Source organism: Zootoca vivipara, chromosome 2, assembly GCF_963506605.1.
Source record: "Zootoca vivipara chromosome 2, rZooViv1.1, whole genome shotgun sequence".
Classification (NCBI taxonomy): domain Eukaryota; kingdom Metazoa; phylum Chordata; class Lepidosauria; order Squamata; family Lacertidae; genus Zootoca; species Zootoca vivipara.
In genome coordinates, this window is record NC_083277.1 from 92,928,558 (window position 1) to 92,954,691 (window position 26,134).

Below are 26,134 nucleotides of genomic sequence, written 5' to 3' on the forward strand. Positions count from 1 at the left end.
ATTTCACCCATCAATGGACTAAGGCAGGCACCCCCAAACTTCGGCCCTCCAGATGTTTTGGACTACAACTCCCATCTTCCCCAACCACTTGTCCTGTTAGCTAGGGATCATGGGAGTTGTAGGCCAAAACATCTGGAGGGCCGCAGTTTGGGGATGTCTGGACTAAGGAATCCAACTGTGGGTGCAGCCAGCTAGTTCCAATTTGCCTTTACAAGGAGGTGTCTGCCACAGGATACAGAGGAACACTGAGAGCAACCTGTGGACTCTCCCTTTGCCCTCAACCATCAGGGGTTTGAGGCTGCTCTGGTCTCTGAAAGTCTTAACATGAACAAGGCTCAGGGGGAAATAACTAGGGCAGGAGTCACTTCATGAACACTGTCCATGAAAGCATGTGCAAGGGAATTTTCCCCATGCCCCACAAAACTGGCCCTGGAGGGTGTCGTAACAACCTCCAGAACAACACACAGCTGGGGTAGAGGGGCGATGGACAATGTTCAATACAGTGTGACATTAAATTTTCAGATGAAGAATGAATGTTAGTTTTAGGGTGCCACACGGCGATTTTACTGCAACAGACTAGTACAGCAACCTCTCAGTCAAGAATTCAGTGACCCTTCCTTGCTGGAGGCCTTCTAGCAGATGTTGGGTAGAAATCTCTCAGGAATCCTCTATCTTCCCAAATGGAGTAAGGTTTGGACTAGCCAGTCTGACAAAGCCACCTCAGCTCTTATGATCCTATGACTACAAGAAGATGGAAATGCTGTATTGTTTTTCTATTTTATCTCAGCTTGCAGGATACATTTGCAGTAGGGGTGTGTGTGTGTGTGAGAGAGAGGGTTAATAGCACTTTTTACAATTTGAAGAACTTTTTAAAACTGTAATGTGCTTTGTGTTAGAATGCCTTCAAGCACTTTTGGGGGGGAAACAGCGCACACTACAGTACAACAACTGCTCTAGTGTGAATGTACTCTGTTTAACATCTGGCAACAACGACTGACACAGACAGAAATCTGGCAAGATGGACAAGCAGTTGGGCCACGTCTGATTGTATTTGCAGCTTTGTTTGAAGACAACTTACTTGTCCTTTGACACCTTTGATTATTTGGTCATGTGGCGTCTTCCTGAAATATAATTTTTATTATATTTCTCTAGAGGTCGTGAGCTGCCTCCTCCGTCCATGTCCCCCCCCCTCTCTCTGGAGAGCTCACCTGCGCACAGAAGTGAAGTTCAGTCCTTTGTCGTTTGTCACAGAGATGGCCTGTTTGACAGCAGCATGCAGGAGGTGGACGTTGTTGTCATGGAAGCATCTCTGGTAATTGATGGTCAGCACAACCAGAAAGAATAGCATATGAGTGAGGCAGTTCTGGAGGAGGAGGAGGAGGTGGGAGAAGAAAGCAACAAAAGTGATGGAGCATGAACAGGGATGTCAAGTACTGTCAATAAGAGAGTGATCAAAAACCAGACTGCAAAGAGGCGAAAACCCCAGCAATCGCTAATCTGCATTTATTATTTAATTTAAACATAGAAAGATGTAATGCTTTCCTACTACCTAACACTACCATTGAGTGACAACAACAAAAAGATTAAGGTTGCATTACTATTTATTATTATTATTATTATTTATTTAAAACACTTTTATGCCATCCTTAAATTTGATTTCCGTGTCGTTTGAAGTACAAAACAATATTGGTCAGATCAGTTCAAATCCAGCCAGGCAGAAATTATCCATAGAATGGAATACAGTGGTACCTCTACTTACGAATTTAATGCGTCCCAAACACACATTTGTAAGTCAAAAAAAATTTGTAAGTCGAATCCCATAGGAATGCATTGGGAGAAAAAATTCATAAGTAGAAGCAACCCTACCTAAAAATTCGTAAGTAGAAAAAATCCTATCTAAACCGCATCCAAGATGGCGGACGGAGCTCTATTCGTAAGTAGAGTTATTCGTAAGTAGAGGTACCACTGTATCCTATCCTATAAAACCAGTCCAGAACATCAGCAGGATAACTAACTTGCATTGAAGCCCTGGTCCAGCCATACGAACTTGTCCCTGCACAAGACGAGTTGCTAATGTTTAGGTCAGTGCCACCCTCTTATTGGGCAAACGCTTTTAAAGAGAATCAAAGCCAGCCTGGTGCCCTCCAGATGTTTGGGGCTACAAACTCCCAGCATCCCTATGTAATGCCAGGGCTGGTGGGAGTTGTAGTTCAAAACATCAGGAGGGCTCCAGGCTAACAAAGGCCAAGTTACATCCAGGATTGCTCTTAAGATGGACAGTTATTTCTCTTGCCCTGTTATCATCTCTGGTCAAACTGGTTTGGCAGAGCTTAGGGGCACCACAAGAAATCTGCATACCTGTTTGAATCACTGATGTACTGCCGCCCTAACTTTCAACTTCAAATTATAATCGGTCTCCAACCTTACCCTGTTTCCCCCTTTTTAATACGTAGTCATAAAGTAAGCCATGGCAGGGTTTTTAAGTATTTGAGGAATACAAGACATACCCCGAAAATAAGCCATACTTCCGTGCCGCGGAAACCAACCTCCACAGGCACCTCCACTCACAGAGTCACTCCATGCAGCCAGCACTGCAGGAGCGCGATCAGCTATGAAGAGGCGCTCCAAGAGCTCCGCTTAACAGCTGATCGCGCTCCCGCCTTGCTGGCTGCAGCCCCGCGCTCTGCCTTCTCGTCCACCGCCATCCCTGCCACTTCCGTGCTTGCCGCCACTGCTGGGCTCACTGCTTCTTCCTGGCCTGGCCCGGCCAAGGAGCTTGGAGCGCCCTGCAGCGGCGGGCGGAGCGCATGAGCCAGCGGCCTCTGCCTGGCCCGGCCAAAGACGCCTGCCACCCGTAACTGGGGGCTGCTGCAGCGCCGAGCACTCAAGACAGCCCAGCAGCGCCCTGAGCCAGCGCCCTGAACCGTAAAAACCGTACCGGTAATAAAAAAAATAAGACATCCCACCGAAAGTAAGCCACCCTGTGTTTTTTGAGGGAAAAAAAGTTATAAGACGGTGTCTTAAAAAGGGGGAAACACGGTAGCTGCCGTTATCAATAAAGTTGAAATTTAAATCTGTTCTGACACCTAGTGGTCTAAGAAAATCCTCACACTTGCAATCTTGTTTTTTTCCTAATTCACTGATCATCACCAGCTTGTGGGTCAGGGAACAGGCCACTGTTTGGTGGTAGCCTGATGTAAACTGAGAACACAAAATACATAATAAACCAAAAAACAAATCAATAACCCCCCCTCCCACAAACACACTCCTCTTACCTTGATTGCCACTACCTCTGGCCACTGTGAGAACAGGATACAGCACTAGATCTGATCCAGGAGGGGTCTTCCTGTGTCCTTAGGTATCTTCTTTCTCTAGCCATCTTTATTCATTGCTCCATTGCTTAGAGTCTCATTGCTTAGCCTTAGAGCCTAACTGAATGTGATATCAATTCTTCTTTCCCACCTCCATGGTTTGTGCGGTTCCTCAAGCCACCCATTCCAACATTTTGCACAAGGGAAGAAGTCACTTACCCACATCAACCCTTTGAGAGCTCGGACTTTCTTGGCCTCTTCCTTGGCCTGCAGCAGCCCATAACCACAGGGCACGCGGACCTTCCCAACTCGTTCAGGCATCTGCTTTACCAAGGGGTTCTCCACCAGTCCATCAGCTTCACTCTCCACTGGCTTGCTGATAAGAGCGGCATGCAGAGCCCCAAACAACACCTGAGAGAGCAGGCATGTTCTCAAAAGCATTACTGGAGGGACAGAGGAAACTGTCTTCTGCCAAGTCAGCCCACTGGTCTGTTTTGTTAAGCACCATCAACACTAATTGGTGCTAGCTTGCCAGGGTTGCACCCCAACCCCCCGCCTACCAAGAGTCAGATGCCAGGGACTCCTAGTACAGAAAGTGTTAATTCAATACACAAAACTGTTCTTTCAAGATTTCATTGGCCTTCTCTCTAGATTTACAAGTTGATATCTTGGCACTTCTTGACTCTGACCAAGAATATACTTTTTGCTTATTTTTTTTTAAAAAAATCACTAGCCTTTTATTAGCAGGCCTGTTGTACAAATAGCCCTTACTTTGGTTTAGAGCCAAACTACACATTAAATTGAAAAGTCATTAGATTTCCCATAAATGGTATCTGTATCCTCTCCACCAGAGGAGGGGCATTTTGGTCAGGAACATGTAGAATGGGAAAGAGACTGTTAAATGCACATCCTTCCCTGTGCCACTATTCAATCTAGGAATCATCTCATTAAAAAGCAAGCATTAAAACATTAAATCACAGATCTCCCACATCATGCATAGTTTGGCCAACTGTGTCTTAAAAGAACTTAACAGCTTACAGGCTGGTTACAGAGTTGTTTGCAAAATGCTTCTTCCCTGTTGTGGTTTAAACATTATCCATACAGTGGTACCTTGGTTCCCAAATGCCAAAAACCTGGAAGTAAGTGTTCCAGTTTTCAAACGTCCTTCGGAAGCCAAACATCCGATGTGGCTGTCGGCTATTGCTTCCAGGGCACGTGCACCAATCAGAAGCTGTCCCTTGGTTTTTGAACATTTCGGAAGTCAAATGGACTTCCAGAATGGATTAAGTTTGGCGCTTTTGTTTTTGCTATTTATTTTGCGTTTTTGAGGCATTTTAGGTTAATTTGTTTTTGTGACTGGATGGAACCCAGTTCAGCTACTGATTGATTGATTGATTGATTGATTTGTGTGACTGCCGAAATGGATAAAAGCCCCTCCCCCCATCCAAACAATGACCATCATCAGTGCATGTAAGAATTTTTTAAAATTTTAATTTTTAATCATCTACAATACTGTCTTATTTATTTTACAGTATAGTCCATTGATTATTGCTTTCATTTTATGGATCAATGGTCTCGTTAGATAGTAAAATGCATGTTAAATTGCTGTTTTAGGGGGTTGTTCTTAAAAGTCTGATTAATCCGTTTTGCATTACTTTCTATGGGCAAGCGTGAGTGGTTTTGGAACACTTTAGTTTTGGAACGGACTTCCGGAACGGATTAAGTTTGAGAACCAAGGTACCACTGTATGTATGTATGTGTGTATATATATATATATATATATATATATATATATATATATATATATATCAAGTGTGACAGTTGAGAAAATTCCAGCGGTGCCAGTGAATTTTGTTATGCTATTACCTTCATTGGCTCCAAAAAAATGAAAGATGTGGCGAAAGCAAAGGCAGAGGAGACCAGCCACATCAAGGCAGTGTGGTCAAGGAAGGAGGAGCCATATAAGATACTGGTGGAGAAGCAGCCAGCAAGCAGCAAGAAGATGGCTATGTAGATAGCTGGGAGCATCCCAGCAGGGAAGAGCCATTCCTGAGGTCTTCGGGGCACCCCTGAAATGAAGACAACCAAACACCTGGAGTTACATCCCTTTTATTTGGAAGAATCCCAGGATCCTTCCTCTTCCCAAGAGCTATGATTTCATCTGTATAAAAGCAGCCATGGGCATTTCTGTCTCTGTTAGGTGAAGACGGCATTCGTCTATTATATCAATCCATAAGGCAGGGCAAAATTACCCTTGCCCCATTTCAGAAAGCAATCTCATCCTCTATGCCTCATGGTCCATAAGAGGACATCACTCAAGTGAGACCATATTCATTCTGCATTTCCAGTTAAAAGTGTCCAATTTATTTATTTTTTTAGAAATAAACAAATCACATTCCAAAACAATGTATGTAGCATAAACACACGGTGTCCAACAGTATTAACGCCAGTGTGTTCCCAACAAAATAAATTCAAAACAATAAAATCATGTAAAACAATAATATACTACTTTGAGAAAACATATACAGTTGCACCTTGATTGTTGAACTTAAAGCGTTCCAGGAGTCCATTTGACTCCCGGAAATGTTCGAAAACCAAGGCGTGGCTTCTAATTGGCTGCAGGAGCTTCCTGCACTCAATCAAGCCACGTCGGACGTTCAGCTTCCGAAAAACGTTTGCAAACTAGAACACTCACTTCCAGGTTTTCAGCTTTTGGGAGCTAAAACATTCGAGTACCAAGGCATTCGAGAACCAAGGTACACCTGTATGATTACAGAAACTCAAAGCAACCTCCTACAGCCTACAGTTTATCTCCTTTTTACTTTAACAGCATGCATAAATAAAATTGTTTTTGCTGAAAGAAATTATGGAAAGAGGCAGGTGATCTTCTCTGAGGAGAGTATTCCAAAGTCTAGATGCAACAACACAAAGGGTTAAGTTGCCAGGGATAAAATTTGACCAGGATCAAACCCTGCACCATCCTATCCTTTGTCAGCCCTTAAGAGCGCCATGAAAATGGCATGTCTTTTTGTTGCACAGGAGTCCAGGCATTATCTCCACCTGGTCAATGAATTATGTGAAAAGAAAAACAGGCTCTGTTTCTTCCCTCCCCTGCATTAGTTAATCCAGAATAATTACTATGCCCCAACTCAGAATAAAATTCTGATTCTGCTTTTAAACAACTGTGCAAAAGGTAGGAGAAGCAATTTAGCTGCCTTGATCATACGTACAAAAGAGAAATTGAAGTGTGCTAAGGGAAATCTAATCTATGTTAAGTCATATTACAAGTGCCCCCTGTCCCAGCATTGAGGCTATCATAATACAAGTCTATGAGGACATATCCCATTAGCGTTCACACATACCAATCCGGGTAGAAAGCGAGGAAACAGTAGCAGGAGGAAGTTCCAGGTCAGAAAAGAAAGCGCTGCCAATATTGGTCATAGCAGAGACGTAAGAGAACGACTTCCGTAGTAAGCCCCAGCTGCTTCCATGCTGCACAATCCCATCGGACCAGCCACTACTAGAACTTTCCATTCTGCCAGCCAAGGGAACAAAAGAAGAATGTGCCAGAATTAGAGGTAAAGGACGTGTCTCAGCCACCAGGGAAGATATATATAGGAGCCATTTCAGAATGGGGGGCTACAGGCAGCTCACAGCCCTGTCTAGGCTGGCACAGATATGTCTAATTTTCAGGCTAATGCAGGCTTGCTGCTATTGCACCAGGATGAGTCTGAACTTGGGGTCGAATAATATGTGATATAATTTAATAGATATAGATAGATAGTTTTAATTCTATCAATGTTTCCCTGTTGTTTAATTATTATTTTCTGGTTTTGGTGGTTTTTATTTGGTGGTATAAATAAATATGTAATAATACTTTAAATTATATATTTAAATATTTATATATTTAAATACTTTAAATATATTATTTTTAATAATAATAATAATGATAACCAGGCTTAGCTTGTTCAGACCTCACTTTGAGATACACTGTGCTTGGGGTGCAGATACATGCAATCTAAGTGTAGCAGAATCAGTTTGAACGCAGCCTCTCTGCCTAGAAAAGCAATGCCTCAAACCACTTTCACCACATATCCGTCTGTTTTCATTAACCAAAATATGTTTTTTTAAAACTGAAAACAACCCAAATGGGAATGAATGACTGATTCAGATATTATGAGTTCGGGCTGTCCATCCATTTACTTTCTTAAAGGCCTGGTTCCCTCCCTTAAAGGCGAGCCCCCATCTCTTGAGCTCAAGGCAACTGCAGACCAGGCAACATACCCATCATAGATGAGATCTGCTTCTACTTGGGGTGAAAACCGGCCACTGTCAGATGTGACGCAGTCAGAGATGTTCTCCTGAGTTCTGTCAGCAACACAGTTGAGCAAACCTTCTGCTGTGGGGACAATAAGAAAAACTGAAGTTATAAAGTAGGCCCTACTGCTAGGCCTTCATGCAACTAAGCTTGCTTTTCACCTTCCCAACCCCATTTCTCAAGCCAGTTCTCTCGCCTATTCTGCAGCCCTGCTTTGCACTCCACTTTTCACCTTCATCCCTATGTCCATTCCTCCTACCGCACATTTCAACTACTAAGCACCTTTTTCATTACAAATCCTCCAAAGGGGGTCTGCGTGATGACAGCCTTACATTTTTATGTATATAGGAAGAAGTAACTCATTATGAAGGCCAACTTTCAAAGTTCCTTTCCAGAATCGAAATACCATAAAAAGCAAACAAACAAGTGTACCCTAAACCAGCTAGAAATTGCTTTCACTTATGATTGGCCCAAATTTATCAGTAAAAGGATGCAGTGCAATCCTACGCTTGTTTACTCAACAGGGAGCCCTGTAGTGTTCAGTGGGACCTACTCCCCTAGTAAGTATGACTTAGGATTGCAGCCTAGGTTGATTAATCTACCAAGTAAACCTTTATTTTTTAACCACTGCCAAACATTTGCTCAGATAGGAGCGAATCTATGTGTGAGAGAGATTGAGTGCAAGGGAGACATAGTAGGAGAAATGTGGTAGGAGATTACCAGAGTGATGGCCACAGCTGGACCTCCTACTGTCCTCAGAATCTCTGAATGAAAAGGACAGGGGGTCATCATCAGAACTGGACATGGAGTCAATTCCCAACTTTGCCATTGCCTTCTTCCTCTTGAGAATCCGACTTCCATTCATCAGAGGGTCAGAGTTCAAAAGGTCAGGAATATCAAAGATGCTGTTGCATGAAGGCCATTGATTGGCAGTCCTGCAGATTTTTTGAAAAGGCACCTGAATAAGGTCAAAACATTGGCCAGTAGGAAGCTCACACCTTGTTTAACTAGTTGAGGATGTTTCAACTGTAGCTAGATAACCTGAAATAGACTTTCACATCCCTGACTATTGCCCTTTCTGGCTGGGGCTGATGAGAGAGCCAGTGACCAACATCATCCATACGGAACTGGGTTAGGGAAGGCTGTTCTAGAGTGAGAAAAGATTAGCCTATTGTGCCTCAAGAGTCTGCTCAGACAAACCTACCAAAGCCAGTATGCATTGCTACTATAGCTAAGTCGCTGGATATGCCGGCAGAAATCCAAGGTTCCACTCAACTAAGAAGGTCGCTGCTGGATAGCTGTAAGCAAAGTTGTAATTTCTCAGGGTTGTTGTGTAGCTAACTCACCATTCTGGAGGTCAAACTAAATGTGAGATTTATTACATGCTTTGTGCACCCACCCACACCACGAGATGAAGCAACATCATGGGAGAGCTGTTTCTAGGACCAAGGTGAAACTGTCAGGCTCCCTTGCTATTTTTGCTATTGCCATGCAGTATTGTAACAATACCTGTTGTTGCCTATGAAGTTCTTCTGGTTGGAAACTGGCTTTCTACTAAAGAGGGATTCCTGTAAAAGACAAAAGACAAAATAAAACAAATAAAAATGGTCAAATAGGAGGGAAATGCCAAGTATGGATGCCACATAAAACCAAGAAATGTAAGCCTCAAAGGCACCTTCATCCTGAATACCATTCAGGGTAAATAAGTAAACTAATCTCTCTGCTACTATGTCATATTGAACGGAAGTCAAACTGAGGGTGACTAGATGAAATAGATGAAAGGCACCACCTTTTATAGTTGTGTAGAACATAAAGGTGGATACTATTTTTCTTGACTCCTGCAAATGTATCACACGACCTGAAGAATTTATTCCAGCAAGGCAGCTCTTTTAAGATAGAAGTGGTTGACAAAGGCATCACAACAAAGAATTCTATTTTGTAAAAAAAAAAAAAAAAAGCTTTGAAAATGCAAGATGTCCTCGGTAGCCAAACCCCTTGCAGTGGGATGAGGAGGCAGGAGTTTAAACCAGGAAATCCAAACCTCACCTCAACCACAAGCTCACTAGCTGGACTTCGGTAAGCCACAGTTTCTCAAACTCAGCTCCTGCATTTGCAACATGGGGGTGATGACGATGATGAGAAATAAACTACCTCACAGGGTTCTTGTAATGACAATCAATTCTGGGCTGCATCAATAGGAGTATAGCATCTAGATCAAGGGAAGTAATAGTACCACTGTATTCTGCTCTGGTCAGACCTCACCTGGAGTACTGTGTCCAGTTCTGGGCACCACAGTTCAAGAAGGATTCTGACAAGCTGGAACGTGTCCAGAGGAGGGCAACCAAAATGGTCAAAGGCCTGGAAACAATGCCTTATGGGGAACGGCTTAGGGAGCTGGGTATGTTTAGCCTGGAGAAGAGAAGGTTAAGGGGTGATATGATAGCCATGTTCAAATATATAAAAGAATGTCATATAGAGGAGGGAGAAAGATTGTTTTCTGCTGCTCCAGAGAAGCGGACACGGAGCAATGGATTCAAACTACAAGAAAGAAGATCCCACCTAAACATTAGGAAGAACTTCCTGACAGTAAGAGCTGATCGGCAGTGGAATTTGCTACCAAGGAGTGTGGTGGAGTCTCCTTCTTTGGAGGTCTTTAAGCAGAGGCTTGACAGGCATATGTCAAGAATGCTTTGATGGTGTTTCCTGCTTGGCAGGGGGTTGGACTGGATGGCCCTTGTGGTCTCTTCCAACTCTATGATTCTATGATTCTAAGATAATATATGCATAGCACTTTGAACATGATATATGGATACAAATGCTTTTTAAAACAACAGCTCAAGCCTGGGGAGGCTGCTGGTTGGTTACAGGATCTCGGGATTTGCCTGTTCCATATAACACTGTGGAAATTCTTTCTATTGCCACTATGAGGCCCACAGAATAGCTCTACTCACACTGCCAACAGAACCCATATCCACAACGGACTCCATTCTTCCAGGGACAGATAAGAAGGAGGAGCTACCCAAGTTAGAGCAGTCAAGGGACACATCCATCTCCACAGTCTGGCAGTCCTGAGCAGGCGGGTCAGGATCTTCTATTACAATCTGTTGAACAGAGGGGACATGTTCACGCACACTAATCAAACATTCGATGGGGTCCTTGTCCTGCTGCCACCCACTCGAAAAGGCTGGTGCTCCACTCAGCACTTGCTTGGCAATTTCTAATTCGTTTCACAATGTAAAGGAAATGATTCATGACTCAGCGGTCCCTTCCAGCTCTACGATTCTATAGCACTTGTATTCTTCCTGTTCTTATCAGTTAGGTCTGTTTTTGTGGCTTTCCTTCCTCGGTTCCTGGTTAGCTTTCCTCTCCATATCACCTTTACGATTGAAGGAGGTACCTTACTGCGTGTTTTCCGGAAGAGAAAACCGAAGAGTAGTTGTATTGGGTAAACCACGACTGCTGCAATTATTCCAACCACAATGCTCTCTGCGGTCACAGAAATCTGTCTTCCAACAGGATAGCTGTAGGGAGGGGGGGGAGTATAGATTTAGCCATTTAGCCAGAGCCTAGAGTAAGTGAGCACTGATCTGAATAGTGTCATATTTTATGAGGACTCCTTTCTGAGGGCACAGTTTTTAGACCAATCCGTGCATCAGATCAGGCATCCCCAAACTGCGGCCCTCCAGGTGTTTTGGCCTACAACTCCCATGATCCCTAGCTAAGAGGACCAGTGGTCAGGGATGATGGGGATTGTAGTCCAAAACACCTGGAGGGCCGAAGTTTGGGGGTGTCTGCATCAGATGGTCAGAGCTCGAAAGGAGCCATCTGATTATAGCCATACAGCTAAAGCATCTAACTCCCCTCTCCCCCAGGGATCATGGGAACTGTAGTTTGTTAAGATGCTTGGAACTGTAGCTCTTCAGCCATAGGTCTAATCATCATCATCATTTTTAATTTGTATACCGTCTTTCTATCTTACAATACTCAAGGCGGTTTACAAGCTGAAGAAACAAAAAAAAGTACATCTTATAACAAACTAATTAAATACAAAAATGTGATAATAAAACATAACTTTAAAATAAGCAACCAACATCAAAAAAGAAACATTCAATATTCATTAGAATAGTTAATAGTAATAATACATTTATATCCCGCCTATCTGGCTGGCTTTCCTCAGCCACTCTGGGCGGCTTCCAACAAAATACTAAAATACAATAATTCATCAAATATTAAAAGCTTCCCTAAACAGGGATGCTTTCAGATGTCTTCTAAAAGTCATATAGTTGTTAATTTCTTTGACATCTGGTGGGAGGGCATTCCACAGGGCGGGTGCCACTACCGAGAAGGCCCTCTGCCTGTTTCCCTGTAACTTGGCTTCTCGCAGTGAGGGAACCGCCAGAAAGCCCTCAGCGCTGGACCTCAGTGTCCGGGCTGAACGATGGGAGTTGAGACGCTCCTTCAGGTATACTAGGCCGAGGACATCCCCCACCCCATGATTTTGGGGGGAAGAGAGAGTCATGTGTTTTAAATGGATGGTGTGTCAGTAACATTCCACTGAGCTCATCCTTACTTTCTGCTTGCACCTGTTGCGCATTCCCTCCCTTGCTCTCCGATATGCTCACCTGTGGCCCTTAACTCCAACTGCACCATACCAGACGGCACACGTAGCTAGGAAGAGCTGAACCATCAGCATGCAGCAAGTGAGCCTCTGTACCCGGGTAAAGCGGCTGTTAGGAGGACGGCTCCAAACAGAAAGCCACATGTGCCAGTCGGAAAACCCAAGGCGCATCTGTGCAGGGAAAATTCGGGAAAAGCATCTCAGTTCCTGTGGACCTGTAAACAATAACAGAAACCAAGTTCACTGCCTCCTAGTTGCTGCCAACAGCATCTCTTTATGCTGAAGCATCATTATTTCCTCTAGCCAGCATCACCATTGTCATAATTATTTAACTACTGGACTTGTCACTAATTTTGGGCACCAGTTACCTTGTCAGTGATGCACAAAACTTTTCAGATACTGTATGAAAAATTGAAGAATATCATGTGCAAAATGTCACAGTGTTTTACACAGAAACATTCATTTACTCAGGGCTTTGGTAATTAAATTGGCCCCTATGGTGGTACAACATCCTTTAATGGATTGGTTAGGACTTGTCCTTAGTATTAAGTTATTGGATGAGCATTTTGTGTATTTTTGCATTCATTGTTTTAACTTTTCCAGTTTTAATTGTTTTATCTGCAGCATTTTATCCTGTTAAATCATTCTAAGAGTTTCCCCCCCTTTTGTATAAAGTGACCAACAAAAGTAATAAACAATAACAACACAAATAATAATAATAAAACATTCCAGCTCCCCAAAACCCACATATTTTTTTAAAATTTTGTGAGGGAAAGGAAAGTTTGGCTGGGATTAAAGCCCCCCACCCAGGCTCTAGGAACAAGAATAGCTTCTGAGGCAGGCTGAGGTCTAGCAATAAAGAGACCACAAGTCACCATGTGACTGATGAATAGATGCAACAGACTGAGAAAGAGGAAGTACGTTATGGAAGTCGAACGGACTTCTGGAACGGATTTCGTTCGACTTCCAAGGTACGACTGTATAGTATTTTGCTCTGGAAGTGGCAACTCTTTCTGTAAACCACTTTGAAGGTTTGTTTGTTTTTTTACAATCAAGCGGTGTATAAATTTTATGAAATAAATAAACGAGGGCCAAGGAGGGTGGACTAATGTAGGATACCAGAGACTTGATAACCCATACTGGTTTGAACTACCCAGCCAATTTTCTAGTCCCGTGGTTACCAATACCTATGAAAACTCCAGTGCTCAGGACACTATTCTCACAGGCTACAAACTCACATGCTGCAAGGACCTCTTTTTCCACCATTCCCTCATTCTTTTCATTTTCCACAGACAGCCAGTCCTCCACTAGGAAGAAGTACATGTTGTCTGTCTGCTTGTCCCATACAATAACGTGCTGCAGGTACCAAGAGGGGTCCAGACCTGGTCGTAAAGAAAGATGGTGAAGTGAACGTCCCCCAAACAACTAGCTGAATGACAACTGTTCAGGACTGTGGCAACAGGGGGCACCGGACCACAAAAATGGGTGGGTGCCCATCCCTGGTCCCTTTTGATTTTATTTTTTTGATTTAGTTGCAGTTAAGGAGGAGAGAACTTAATCCCGAGTCCTGGTTCAGATGGCACACCAAGCCAAACTTTGGATAGCACAGCAGCTGAAGGGAGTAGGGAAGAGCATAGCAGTTGTGAGCTCCTCTCTGGGATCCTTTACGTTCACACAGCTTGTCTTAGCACAGTGGTTCTCACTGAGAGCCAGTGTGGTGTAGTGGTTAAGAGCGGTAGGCTCGTAATCTGGGGAACCGGGTTCGCGTCTCCGCTCCTCCACATGCAGCTGCTGGGTGACCTTGGGCTAGTCACACTTCTCTGAAGTCTCTCAGCCCCACCCACCTCACAGAGTGTTTGTTGTGGGAGAGGAAGGGAAAGGAGAATGTTAGCTGCTTTGAGACTCCTTAGGGTAGTGATAAAGCGGGATATCAAATCCCAACTCTTCTTCTTCTCAAACTTATTTCTCTGGGCCACACTTTAATAACAATTTGCTTGTGCCACACTGAATTTTTTATTGATAAAAATACATTTGAAAACACAGCTAGGGTTGTCCTCAGTATCACTTGACGCTCTTGCTCTCATTTCGAAGCTATCTATCCATATTCTGCAAATACATTAAAAATTACTTTGATACTACACTATACAGAAATGTTTAAATGCTTCTTTGATTGTCCTTGAATCTTCCTTCCCCATTTCTGGTCTTCTCCTGCCACACCCTTTGAGAACCACTGGGTTAGAGGTGTTGTGTGAACTTGGCTATAGTGTAATCAGTTTATGGAAAGCAATGCTACAACATTTGATGATGGAAACTAAACTTAACAAATTCGTGGAAGGAAGATCTATTAAGGGCTATCAGGCTGCCTAGACACCATACATTTAAAGCGCATGGCTTCCTCCATAGAATCCTGTGGAGTTTAGCCCTCACATAGCTACAATTCCCAGCACCCTTAACAAACAAAGTTCCCAGGATTCTTTGGGGGAAGTCATGTGCTTCAAGTGTGCTTTAAATTTATGGTGTGCCTGCAGTCTTATGCTGAATCATTAAATGAAGCAGAATGCCAGGCTCAGGGACAAATAACCAGGGAAAGCCAAAACACCATCACAATCTGCTTGTGAACACTCAAAGGTACCTGGCTACCTAGAAATTCTGCTGTCCATAGCAAATTGCAAGACTGGGCTTTCTGGACTATGGGCACCTTGCTTTTTGCTCTGCAGTGTGATGCTGTGGTTAGAGTGTCGGATGAGAATTGAGGAGACCTATCCACTATCTCTTAGCCCAAGGGAGAAATAGGAGGCAGGGGAATCATGCACATTTCCCCTGAACTCCTTAGAGGAAAGGTAGAACATAAAATTTTAAAGAGCAAAAAGAGCATTGATTGTCAAGTCATACCAGTGTTATCATGCCAGATGCGGATCTTCCAAATCTCTCCTAGGTTTGCATCCGTTTCTACTTGGAAAATATCCTGGCTGTTTCTCTGGAAGGCCCAGCCCTTGTCCAGGTGGCGAGAGCCGCTTTTGTTCAGCCCATATAATCTGATCCCTATATGGGCTGTGGTACCTTCAAAAGATGCGCAGGATAACGGAAGGTAATATTAAATCAAACTCCTGTGAACCATTAGCTCTTTACAACAAAGCGTCTCATAGCACCTCAAAGACTAACAAATTTCTCAGGAGTGAGTGGAAGGTCAAAGGGGAAAGGGGGGAGTACAGAAGCCCGTTAAATTGTGAAACGGGCTGTCAGAACAATACCCTGACTCTTCCCATACCTGAGCCTCTTTTCCAGCCTGTCTTCACCATCAGCCAGTACTTGTACCGCCCAGGCTGGCCACACCGAGGGATGATCCCTACCCGAGTGATGTCAATGTCGTCCAGCTTGTGGGATATCAATGCTATCCCCAGGTAAATGGAGAAAAGGATGCCACAGGTGATCAATGCCAAGGGACTCTGCCAGGAACGCTTCCTCTGAAAAAATAAAGCAGACTGGGATTGGGGTGCATGGTGGGGGAGGAGGGGGAGGCTCCAGGTTAACCAACCAGTGGAGAAACTCTGGTTTTCTGCCCTTTATTTATATATTTGGACACTTAATATACCACTCAGATTTAAACAAATCTCTACGTGGTTTACACACCATGCAATTCAACAGGAGTGAAATGCACCGCACCATCCTGCCCCCCCCCCCAAGCCATCCCTTGCTTTGCTGATCTCACATTAAAGCCAAGCAGATGATGCTTCTTAAAAGGCAAAGGTAAAGGGACCCCTGACAAGATGTTGCCCACTGACTGATGGAGGTCTTGTCCACTCATCTTCCTTCCACATGCCTAACTGAAAAGGAAATTCTTACCGGTGGCAAGAAGACAACACTGTGAAGAGGCACAAAGAGGCTACCCCCAAAGACAGTGAGATGCTCCGTCAGGCACACAATCTCCTTGGGGCTGGTGGCAGCTGTTGGGGTCACTCCATCTGCACTCCACTGCATGCTGGGAAAATGGAAGTACTGGCAAAGGCTGGCAAAAACAGAGACACTGGCACGGACGGCGGAACAGCAGAAGCGGCTGGTGATGTTGATGTAGTATTCCTGATGAGTCTCATTGAGATGGTGACTGGATGGAAGAGGTCAACAGCCACAAAATTAGCTAGCACAAGTGCACAATAGCAAAGCTAACATTACAGCGGATGTAAATAATCTCTGCAGTTTTGACCAGAGGGGACCAGGAGGACCGCACCAAGGAGAACATGCCTTCATGTCCTTTGAATGCTCGATATGAGACAAGTATCTGCTCAGAAGTGATCTAACCCTTACAACCAGTATCATCTGCCATTCTATGCTCAGCGAGCATCTATCTGCACTGGAGACACATTACAAGCGGCTAGTGATGGACAGGCATTTACTAATGTAGACCAGGCACTCCCCACTTTGGCTCAAGGGTTCAACAGTGACAACAGCTCAAGGAATTGGGAACGGGAACAGCCTCAGAGTCAGACATGCTATGAGAGAATTTGAGAGAGAAAAGGGGGGTCTGGATAGGCAAACAACACTTACAGAGAAGAAATTAAGAGGGTGACGTCCCTGCTGCGGGTTTCCTCCAGACCATTAGAAAAGGCAATTTCCTCCTTCAAGCTGTAGTGGAACTCATTGGGAGATGGAGCATTATGTCCGTAAAGATAAAGGGAGGGAACCGTCTCTTGGCTGAAGCCGAAGCCTGGGAAGAAAGGATAGGATCATTTTAGTACACTTGCATGAGCTAGAGAAAACTAAGTATGAAAGGAGAGATAAAACAGGTTTGGAAGAGGAAGTGCCACATTGCTGCTCACCAATGGAGTATAAGGACATTGTGAAAGAAACTCCTGAGTCTCACTTCTTACTTGAGCATTCTCCACTATTCCCCCCCCCTTTCCCCTGCCACACTTACCCTCCACAAAATACCAAAAAAAGGCAACACGTCGACCAATTCCAACTGTTGAAATGTATCTGCTTTTATCTTTATAAACTATAAAGTTTGGCAGAGTTACAGCTTCATTGGAGTATTCGCCTTATACTGATAGAATCATTAGGTTGATACGGAAGCACTGGCACATCCTTTGGAATGTGCCAGGTTGCTCGGATTTTCCTTTGATAGGACTGAAACGGACTAATTGTCTTAAGAACTTATTAGTGCATACTGACATCAACAGACCATCTTGCACCCGTATCCCTGGAGGTCCTGTGGGACATTTTAGACGTGGCAGGTGTCCTGCTTGCCCTCTGGCCTTGCAAACCAAGGTGATTTATAACGAAAAGACCAAATTCAAGTTTGTTATCAACCATTTAAGTACATGCCAAACAAAGGAGGTGGTATATTTAATTAGATGCCCGTGTAATTTATTTTATATAGGGTCAACAATCCGGTCTGTGGGAACACGTATCAGTGAACACCGATCCCGCATTAGGAATGCGGTTCGGGAAGCACCCCTGGTTGAGCATTTTTTTAGCTAACAATCATTCAGACTCGGACTTGCTTTACACTGTATTGTGGATTAACAGGAGGAAGGTGAATGCTAAACGTGATTATGTAAAGTTATTACCACAAAAAGAATCACAATTTATTTTTATGTTCAAAACACTTCATCCAGAAGGATTGAACTCTGAGTTAGATTTGAATTGTTTCATCTAATTATATTACTTTCAGGATCTTGAGGTTGCATGTAACTTTAAAAATTCCAATAGCCTTGATTAACCAGGGTGTTACCTGTGGTGGAACTGTATATTAATTAAGCTTCTCATTTTCTGCTTCAGGCAGCAGGGGTTACATATGCGTATGACCCCTGTTCTGCAGATTGTATACAAACCCTAAGGCAGGCATGTCAAACCTGCGGCCCTCCAGATGTTTTGGCCTACAACTCCCATGATCCCTAGCTAGCAGGACCAGTGGTTGGGGAAGATGGGAATTGTAGTCCAAAACATCTGGAGGGCCGCAGGTTTGACATGCCTGCCCTAAGGTATGTTTTATTTTTGTATTTGTCTGTATTTTTTCAATGTTAAGATATTGTCGACTGTATAGACTCATGTTCATGCTGGCTATTGGCCTTAATATAATGCACGCCATAATTAATGATATATATTTATTTGATTTATTTTTTGTAGTTAAAAAACTGAAGAAGACCAAACCGAAACAGTATGATTACCTTGGATCACTGTCTCGCATGTCGTTATAGTTTATAAAGATAAAAACAGATACATTTCAACAGTTGGAATTGGTCGACGTGTTGCCTTTTTTTTTGGTCTTTTGACTCTAGTTTGCAACACAGGGGTTGTTTCATCAACACTTACCCTCCACCACAGTGAAAATGATATGGACGTGTGTCCCTGTCACGTTGCTGCCTGGTGTAACTTTCACAGTGAAGTTAACAGAGTCTCCTGGTGGGATGACCAATAGTGTTTGGGGCAAGTCTTGCAGCTTCTGCTGTCCAGCAGGTAATCGCAGGCTGATGGCTCTCTCCTTAGGTAGGTTGGCAACCGAGATCGGCGCTCCTGCTGGAGTGGTGAACTCCAGAAGGGCAAGGCGGGTGGAAATGGCAGAGTTGGTGTAGTAGTTGAAAGGGAAGGGGTTGATGGCAAGGTCCATGGTGACCTGCACCACCTCCTGGCTTTCTGCCAGCTGTTCGGCAAGCGTCCTGGGCACAGAGAAGAGGCACTCCACAGAGGGGGATGTGCACAGCAAATTGCTGGCATCAGCCCTTTTCCCCCGAACGTGGATCTCAGAGACGGAGAGTGATAGAGTCTCCTCATTCAGCACTCGGGACTTCATCAAGGACCTCATCAGAGCACGAGTGAGATTAAAAGCCGAGGAGACCCAATTCCTGAGGGCTGGTTCCTTTGACAGGCGGTCGTTCGCCACCATGTGCAGTTTCGTGTCTTCGGTAGTTAACATTATTCCTAGGAGCAACATGATAACATATCAAGAGATGCAGTCCTTTATAGCCACTCACTCCCATACCTATTTTCAGCATTTCCCTTCAAGGGATTATGTTTGCTTAATGACCTGAGAGGGCCCACTTACAGTAGGTTTTCATTGTGTCTTCTCTGACAAGACTGCCAGGAAAGATAGCTTTTCCTTCATACCAACTGCACATAAATAATAATAATAATAATAAAATATAAGGAAAACAAAAAAGGCCAGAATTCTTTAAGTAGCTCCCAGAAATCCATGTGCATATGGTCTGCAAGAGACCTTCGCTTGGCATGGGTGTCATGTCCATTGTTCACTGTTGCTATGTAATGTAATAATACGACTTAGGTATTTGACTTTTTGGAGTCAACCCTTGGCATTGATAAGGAAAACAGATGCTTTCTCCTTTTTTTAAGGGGCAGCATGAGAACAAAGGCAAAGGAGAAAAGGAAGCCATGGGAGAAATTTCTTATTAAGAGTTGGTAGGAGAATAAGTTGTTTATACACAACAGGAATATAATTTGGGAATATTCTTAGAAAAAAGCCATGCCAGGAGGAAGTTCTGTCCACTATTTTCTTCTGCATTATTCTGAACAATTTGATGAGTAGAGGGGAAGACAGGCCATGGGTATAATGTAGCTTGGCCTGAGGTTTTATTAACCTATAAAACCCACCCTAGTCCCTTAGATTTGTGGTGCCATTTTAAAAATCTAAAGAAGCCAGCAAGTTGTTTTGCTTTTGTTAGCTGTGGGGGCTAGAAAGGGGAGGACGAGGGGCAGAAGGCTGGAGAGAGAGACTGAATCACGGCTCCAGCTTCACAAGTACAGCCCAAGTACTACCCCTGCAGCTATGGCAGCCGTCTGCCCTTTGTTGCCTACCCAGGATTGCCAAGATGCTATTGCCAGCGGAGGTGGGGGTTTCGTGACCTTCTTTTGTCTCGCTGTGGATAACTTGGATCATTCTCTTGGCAGCTTCCAGCAATTGGGTACGAGATCCAAGGCTGAGCTCTTCTGGGAATGCCTGGTGTTGCAGGGGGGAAAGAGGACTTATTCACTGCTTGCCCAAACACACAATTGCTCTCTTTGAAAGGACACATCAAGTGAGCCTCCCACTCCCCCAGACCCCATTAGTTTCCTTCCATCACTCAAAATGATTTGTTTGTTTGTTGCATACTAAAATAAATAAATCAATAAGGCTCTAGGCATCTTACAAATGGGGTTGTACCCCATGGGACTTCCCCTTCCTCTCTTTTTCTGCTCGCAAAATCTGCTCTGGTCCCCCAAATGAGTGTGTGTCAATGTGTACGTGTGTGCAAGTGAGAGGAGAGGAGGGGAGAAGTTCCATTGCACAAGCAGAAGTTTGCTGCATGAGCAGAATGGCAGCATTGGTGTCAACCCAGGAAGATAAGATGCTGCATGAGGCAGACGGTTGCTCTTACTCTGAGATATATTTTTTTCTCTTCTGCTTAAGGAAAGAGAAAAAGCTCCTGAGATGGACAGTGGTATGTCAAAACTAACAACTCAGCTTTAGCTAGAGAGGGAGGAGAAATTAAGCATTTAAAGCCAAATCCATCAAATCCACACTTTCTGGAACAATAGGCAAACTGAAACACAAATATCCTAAATTCACAGTTATCCAAATTTTGTGATGCACTTCTCCAAAGAGTGTTTACAAAAATAGATATCTACGGGGAAAGTGTACATAAACATGAATATGTCTCTGAAAACAACATACGAAACTGCATTAAATTAGGGAATACATCTTGCAAAAATGTGCACAGTCAAAACTACATATATTAATGTGTTTATTGGGAGAAATTCACACAAGGGGCTACTCCGGACTGCCTCTTGCCTCTCTGCTTTCCTCTGGGGGAATCCACTCTTTAGCACTCAGCTGGAGCAAACAGCAATTGTCAACTGGGATAGCTCAGTTGGTAAAGCACAAGACTCTCAAGGTTGTAGGTTGGGCCCCACGTTGGGCAAAAGATTCCAGGGACTAGGCAAGTCTGGTGGTTCCTTCCATCTTTACAATTCTATGATTCTATGTTCGAATTCAGAGCTAAAGCGTGGGGTTTTCCTGGGAAATGAGGGGGCCAAGCGGAAAACCACTCGGCCTCGTGCCTTCTAGGCAGGGGGCAAGCAGAAGTGTGGCTGAGACCCTAAGAAACAGAGGAATTACCACGCATCACTTTCTGCAGGCTTTTGGGATATATCACAAAATGCTGCAGAATGTGAAAAACCTGAATTTAAGACTGGGAAACCAACATACCCTTTTATACCACTAGCTCTAGCACAGATTTCTTGGGGAGGGGATTACTATTGAAGGACAGCAAATAGTCAGCTAATCAGCTTATTGTTATATTTACTGCCGTTTGGATTTTCTGCCACAGGGTCCCAAATATTGTGGGCCATCATTGCAACGCCTTCTCTGACTCCGACCGCGCAATGACAAAACGTCTACTGGAGGAGTCCTACCGCGCAAGCCCTCAGTGCAGCACTAAGCTGAGCAACATCCTTCACACTGGAGATATTCAGGGAGGCCAGAGCTGCCGTGACATTGCTGCGGATGGAGATGCGGCCCCTCAGCTCCTTCATGCTATACCCTCTTCCAAAGTCCTGGGGGAAAAAAAACATGTGGCCAAATCACCTCTGCTGGAACAGAACACTGCCAAAAAGTATAAGAAAACCTGCCCAAGTGGGGATGATACGTATTTTTTTTTAAAGTGCTTTTTATTATTAATCATATTTTTATATAGGGGCGCGGGTGGCACTGTGGGTTAAGCCACTGAGCCTAGGGCTTGCCAATCAGGAGGTCGGCGGTTTGAATCCCTGCGACAGGGTGAGCTCCCGTTGTTCAGTCCCAGCTCCTGCCAACCTAGCAGTTCGAAAGCACGTCAAAGTGCAAGTAGATAAATAGGTACCACTACAGCGGAAAGATAAACAGTGTTTCCGTGTGCTGCTCTGGTTCGCCAGAAGCGGCTTTGTCATGCTGGCCACATGACCTGGAAGCTGTACGCCGGCTGCCTCGGCCAATAACGCGAGATGAGCGCCGCAACCCCAGAGTCGGTCACGACTGGACCTAATGGTCAGGGGTCCCTTTACCTTTACCTTTATATTTTTATATCACCCTTCCTCCCCAAAGGATATCAGGGCAAAGTAGAACATGGCCTGACAAAACTTGAACCATTCAATCGACCGCGAAGATACATAAAACAACATGCCAGCCAATTTCCATAATACAATATCACAACCTCATTCACTTTGGGCAAGAAGTTCACTCTACCCCCACCCCCAAAGCCAGTGTGAGTGTGTCTTCAGCTGGCACCTAAGGGTTAACAAAGAGAGGCAAGTGCAAATGGAAGGAACGCCACAACTGGGGTGTCACGGTGGAGAATACCCTTTTGCCTAACTCTGCACAACAGATCCTAGCTGTGGATGGGACCGTGAGCAGGGCCTCCCTTGAGAATCTCAAGTTCCTGGGTGTGCAGGCATTGTTAACCTGTATGCAGATGTAAAGCGTTCTCCACCGCCAGCAAGTGCTTACGTGATTCAGCAGGCTTATAAGAGCCAAGGAGTACGGAATCACCTCCTGTGGGTTTCCTTGCTGGACCACACCCCACAGCTCCGACTGGCTCTTCTTCTTCAACCAGCTGGTTATGGTGTTGAATCCTGAAGGGAGTTCAGGCATGGTGAGAGTCAGGGTTCTGAAAGGGAGAGCAGACAGACTTTGCAAATACACCTTGTAAGTGCAAACACACATTGCAAGCATCCCTCCCTCCTCCCTGCCCGTGCAAGCCACACTTGGAAACAGAAAGGTTTTGCTACCATCCTCAAGTGTTGAATGCCGTAGTAACCTCATCATCAGGAACAGAACTGTCCCCAAGGACAGTTGTTTTAATCTCTCTCCGGGCAGAAATAAGTCTTGCAAAAGCAACGCTGTCTGCCAGTGGCACAGTGGAGCAGTGCTGTGCTGCCCCCCTCTTGACAGCAGCATCACTGCCACTTCCTAAGACAGTACAGGGGCAGGATGATAGCAAAGTTAGGGCTGTGTGGGTGCATTGGAGGAAGTGTCAGACTGGCTCTGCTTGTGCATCAACGCAGCCCAGGCCTTGCCACCCTCCCCTCCCATACTGTCCTGGCAAGTGGCAGTGATTCCATGGTTAGGACAGCAGCACAGCACGCCCCACCATGCTGTCTTCTCGTGCCTGTTCTTTTTTTCTTCCTGAGTCCCTGGAAGGCACAAAGATCTCTTGCTTGGCCCATCCCAAAGAGGTCCCACATTTACTGGTTCAATGCCAAGGTCTTTGCTCCCCGTGAATCCTCCAGCTCAACTAGGATGTTGACGCTGGATTGATTGCCAAGAGCGCCTGCGGGCAAGAAGATGCTGAAGGCAGACTTGACCCCTCGATACAGGCAGGAGTGCCAACAATGGCTGCTGTGAGGGGAGCACATTTCGGCAGTCAGGGTGTAGATCAGCTGCTGCTGCTGCATTGGGCTGCTGTCCTCATCCATCCAACCTGAAAGAGTCAGAGCAGGAGATGCAGAAGGATATCGGACGGAGGAGGTGTAAAGGTATACATCACTTCAGCTTGGTCACATGAGAATATGAATCAGTCTGGCTCCAACACAGCTGTATATGCCTGAGCCTTGAACGAATCCCATGCAATGCTAGTCTATGTCTGTACTCACACACACATACACACATAAGTTACTGTCTAGTGCAGGCATCCCCAAACTCTGCCCTCCAGATGTTTTGGAACTACAGTTCCCATCATCCCTGACCACTGGTCCTGTTAGCTAGGAATGATGGGAGCTGTAGTCCCAAAACATCTGGAGGGCAGAGTTTGGGGGTGCCTGGTCTAGTGGTCTGGCAGGCAAAATTACACATGACCCAGGTACCTACGGAGCCTAAATGACAAGACTGCCCTCCCTGCCTGCAGCTTCCACAAAAGTGGAGCTCAAACAGCTTCCAAAGGAGAGCTCCCTGAGTTGCAGCTGTTCCAGTTCTTTAACGGCACTGAGTTCCCCACAGAGGACTACTCTTGTTGGGTTACTTACCCATGCACTGAAATCTAACCGGCGTCTCCAAGATGTAGATATTTTTTTCTGGTCTCAGAATGCAGAGCCCGCCCCTGGGTGGGTGGTTTGGGGTGAGGGTGATGCCAGCTTCTCCCCGCAGCTGTCCTCTAGGCTGAGTGACCAAAACGGTGAAAGTGTAGTTCACTCCATCCTGCAGGACCCCCTGCCTGATCACCAGGTCCCGATTGGAGTCCCCAGTGGAAGTGGTCACATTGTCCAAGGTCAAAGGCTGGCCATCAGAACTCCGAGCTCTCCAGATGTACTGCAAGGGCCAGACAGTGCATATCACAGTACATCACAATGACGCCTCTTTTTAAAGTGGCTGTTATGCCAAGCGCAACTAACCCCCTGCTGATCTATAGCCCGGGAATCAGAAGAGAGCATCTCACCAGCGTTCCGTTGTCGCAGCTTTCGCACTGTCCAGACAGCGTGACATGGATGCTGCTGCTGACCTCGTAGCTTGACAAAGCACTGCAGGAATGGCACTCCAGGGTCACAGGCAGGATCTCCTCCAGGCTAGATGCAATCAAAACCTGCTGGCGGACACCCGAGTCAATATTAAAGCCGGCCCCAAATCAAGACACAGCAGGCTAGTTGGTAAAAATGGAGCAACGCGACCTTACAGAAGAGGAGCAAGATGTCCAGCAATGGAGGAGTCCCTTGGACCTCTCCCAGGCAACACAACAGAACTGTGGTGAAGGGTCCGTCAGAGTGTGGACAAAAGCCAGTAGTGTGTCTAAGTTTTTTTGCCCATACTGCACTTGTCCCTGAGCGCTAAATCCTAACATTTGGTCTCGACTGGGCTTGCCAGCTTCATAGCAAGCATATATGTGCATTTGAGCGTTATTCCAGGGCTCAGTGCTTTCCTTGCCATTTGGCATCCCTACGTACATTGTGTTTCTTTGTCAAAGAGAAAAGAAGAGGTCATTCAGCAAGGCAGTCTTTGATCTATGTCTTTGATACAAGAAGACAGGAACTACCCTGTTTCTCCTATTTTAAGATGTAGTCATAAAATAAGCCATAGCCCGAATATAAGCCATACCCCGAAAATAAGACATACTGATAGGCACAGCAGCAATGCCAGCCATGGCAGAAGGAGGAGGAAAAAATAAGACATCCCCTGAAAATAAGCCATTGTGTGTTTTTTTGAGGAAAAATAAATATAAGACGGTGTCTTATTTTTGGAGAAACACGGTAACTTTCCAAGTCAGCTGGGAGGGATCACTCCCTTTCAGGAACTCCCTAGTGCAGGTGAGGGGGGCTGGACGGAGCAGCTTGCATTCAGACTGTGTTATGTGGAAAGAAAGAAAAAGCTCTGTTTTTAAGCAGAACTCCTTCCTTCTTCCTTCCTTCCTTCCTTCCTTCCTTCCTTCCTTCCTTCCTTCCTTCCTTCCGAAGTGTTTTTACTACAAGGTACTTTGATGCAGAGGGTAAAATGTTTCACTTTCAGGAGCATTTTCCCCTCAGCAAACTCTTCAAAAAGACTCCCTATAGGCAACCATCAATGATTGCCACATACTTGTCCTGCACTACATGTTCATTGTGTCTATCTGTCTGTGTCCGTCTTTTTCTGTCAATTTATATGTGGGGAAGTCAGAGCAGCCACATGAGACTAGAGAAGGTAATAAAGCCAAGCTCACCTTCTGTATCACCCAAGCAGGATCTTTACCGGACTTCTTCACAGTAAGGTTGAAGTGGTAAGTTGCTCCTGGATTCAGCATGGAGTGTGGGACAATCACTCTGTCCATGCCTACCATAGCAGGGAAGCCACATAAAGTTGTGGACACATTAGGTGCCTGTGGCAGAGAGAAATTGAGTTAAGGGCCTTTTGTATTAACTGTTTGTGCTCTGATGCTGAAATTGAGGCTGCCGGGGGTGGGG

The 26,134-nt window shown here is 44.9% G+C and overlaps 1 protein-coding gene across 10 annotated transcripts in view; it reads right to left on the bottom strand.

The window, feature by feature from the left end:
* The window catches only part of LOC118076359 (polycystin-1), a 71,657-nt gene that overhangs the window by 12,447 nt on the left and 33,076 nt on the right, over nt 1–26,134 (bottom strand). For 8 of the 10 annotated variants that reach the window (XM_060271865.1, XM_060271864.1, XM_060271861.1 and 5 more), the window contains 23 exons: nt 25,894–26,049; nt 24,643–24,789; nt 24,233–24,515; nt 23,460–23,691; nt 22,719–22,878; nt 21,650–21,790; nt 20,054–20,195; nt 18,557–19,162; nt 16,790–16,949; nt 16,091–16,349; nt 15,516–15,711; nt 15,140–15,307; nt 13,486–13,629; nt 12,252–12,462; nt 11,027–11,150; nt 10,581–10,730; nt 9,139–9,197; nt 8,350–8,564; nt 7,596–7,710; nt 6,674–6,846; nt 5,178–5,380; nt 3,531–3,722; nt 1,209–1,363 (listed from right to left, as the gene is read on the bottom strand). In XM_060271865.1, the coding sequence (XP_060127848.1) occupies nt 1,209–1,363; nt 3,531–3,722; nt 5,178–5,380; nt 6,674–6,846; nt 7,596–7,710; nt 8,350–8,564; nt 9,139–9,197; nt 10,581–10,730; nt 11,027–11,150; nt 12,252–12,462; nt 13,486–13,629; nt 15,140–15,307; nt 15,516–15,711; nt 16,091–16,349; nt 16,790–16,949; nt 18,557–19,162; nt 20,054–20,195; nt 21,650–21,790; nt 22,719–22,878; nt 23,460–23,691; nt 24,233–24,515; nt 24,643–24,789; nt 25,894–26,049 (4,391 nt within the window). The remainder of the gene's footprint in view (nt 1–1,208; nt 1,364–3,530; nt 3,723–5,177; nt 5,381–6,673; nt 6,847–7,595; nt 7,711–8,349; nt 8,565–9,138; nt 9,198–10,580; nt 10,731–11,026; nt 11,151–12,251; nt 12,463–13,485; nt 13,630–15,139; nt 15,308–15,515; nt 15,712–16,090; nt 16,350–16,789; nt 16,950–18,556; nt 19,163–20,053; nt 20,196–21,649; nt 21,791–22,718; nt 22,879–23,459; nt 23,692–24,232; nt 24,516–24,642; nt 24,790–25,893; nt 26,050–26,134) is intronic. The other 2 variants (XM_060271860.1, XM_060271862.1) reach the window with 2 other exon arrangements.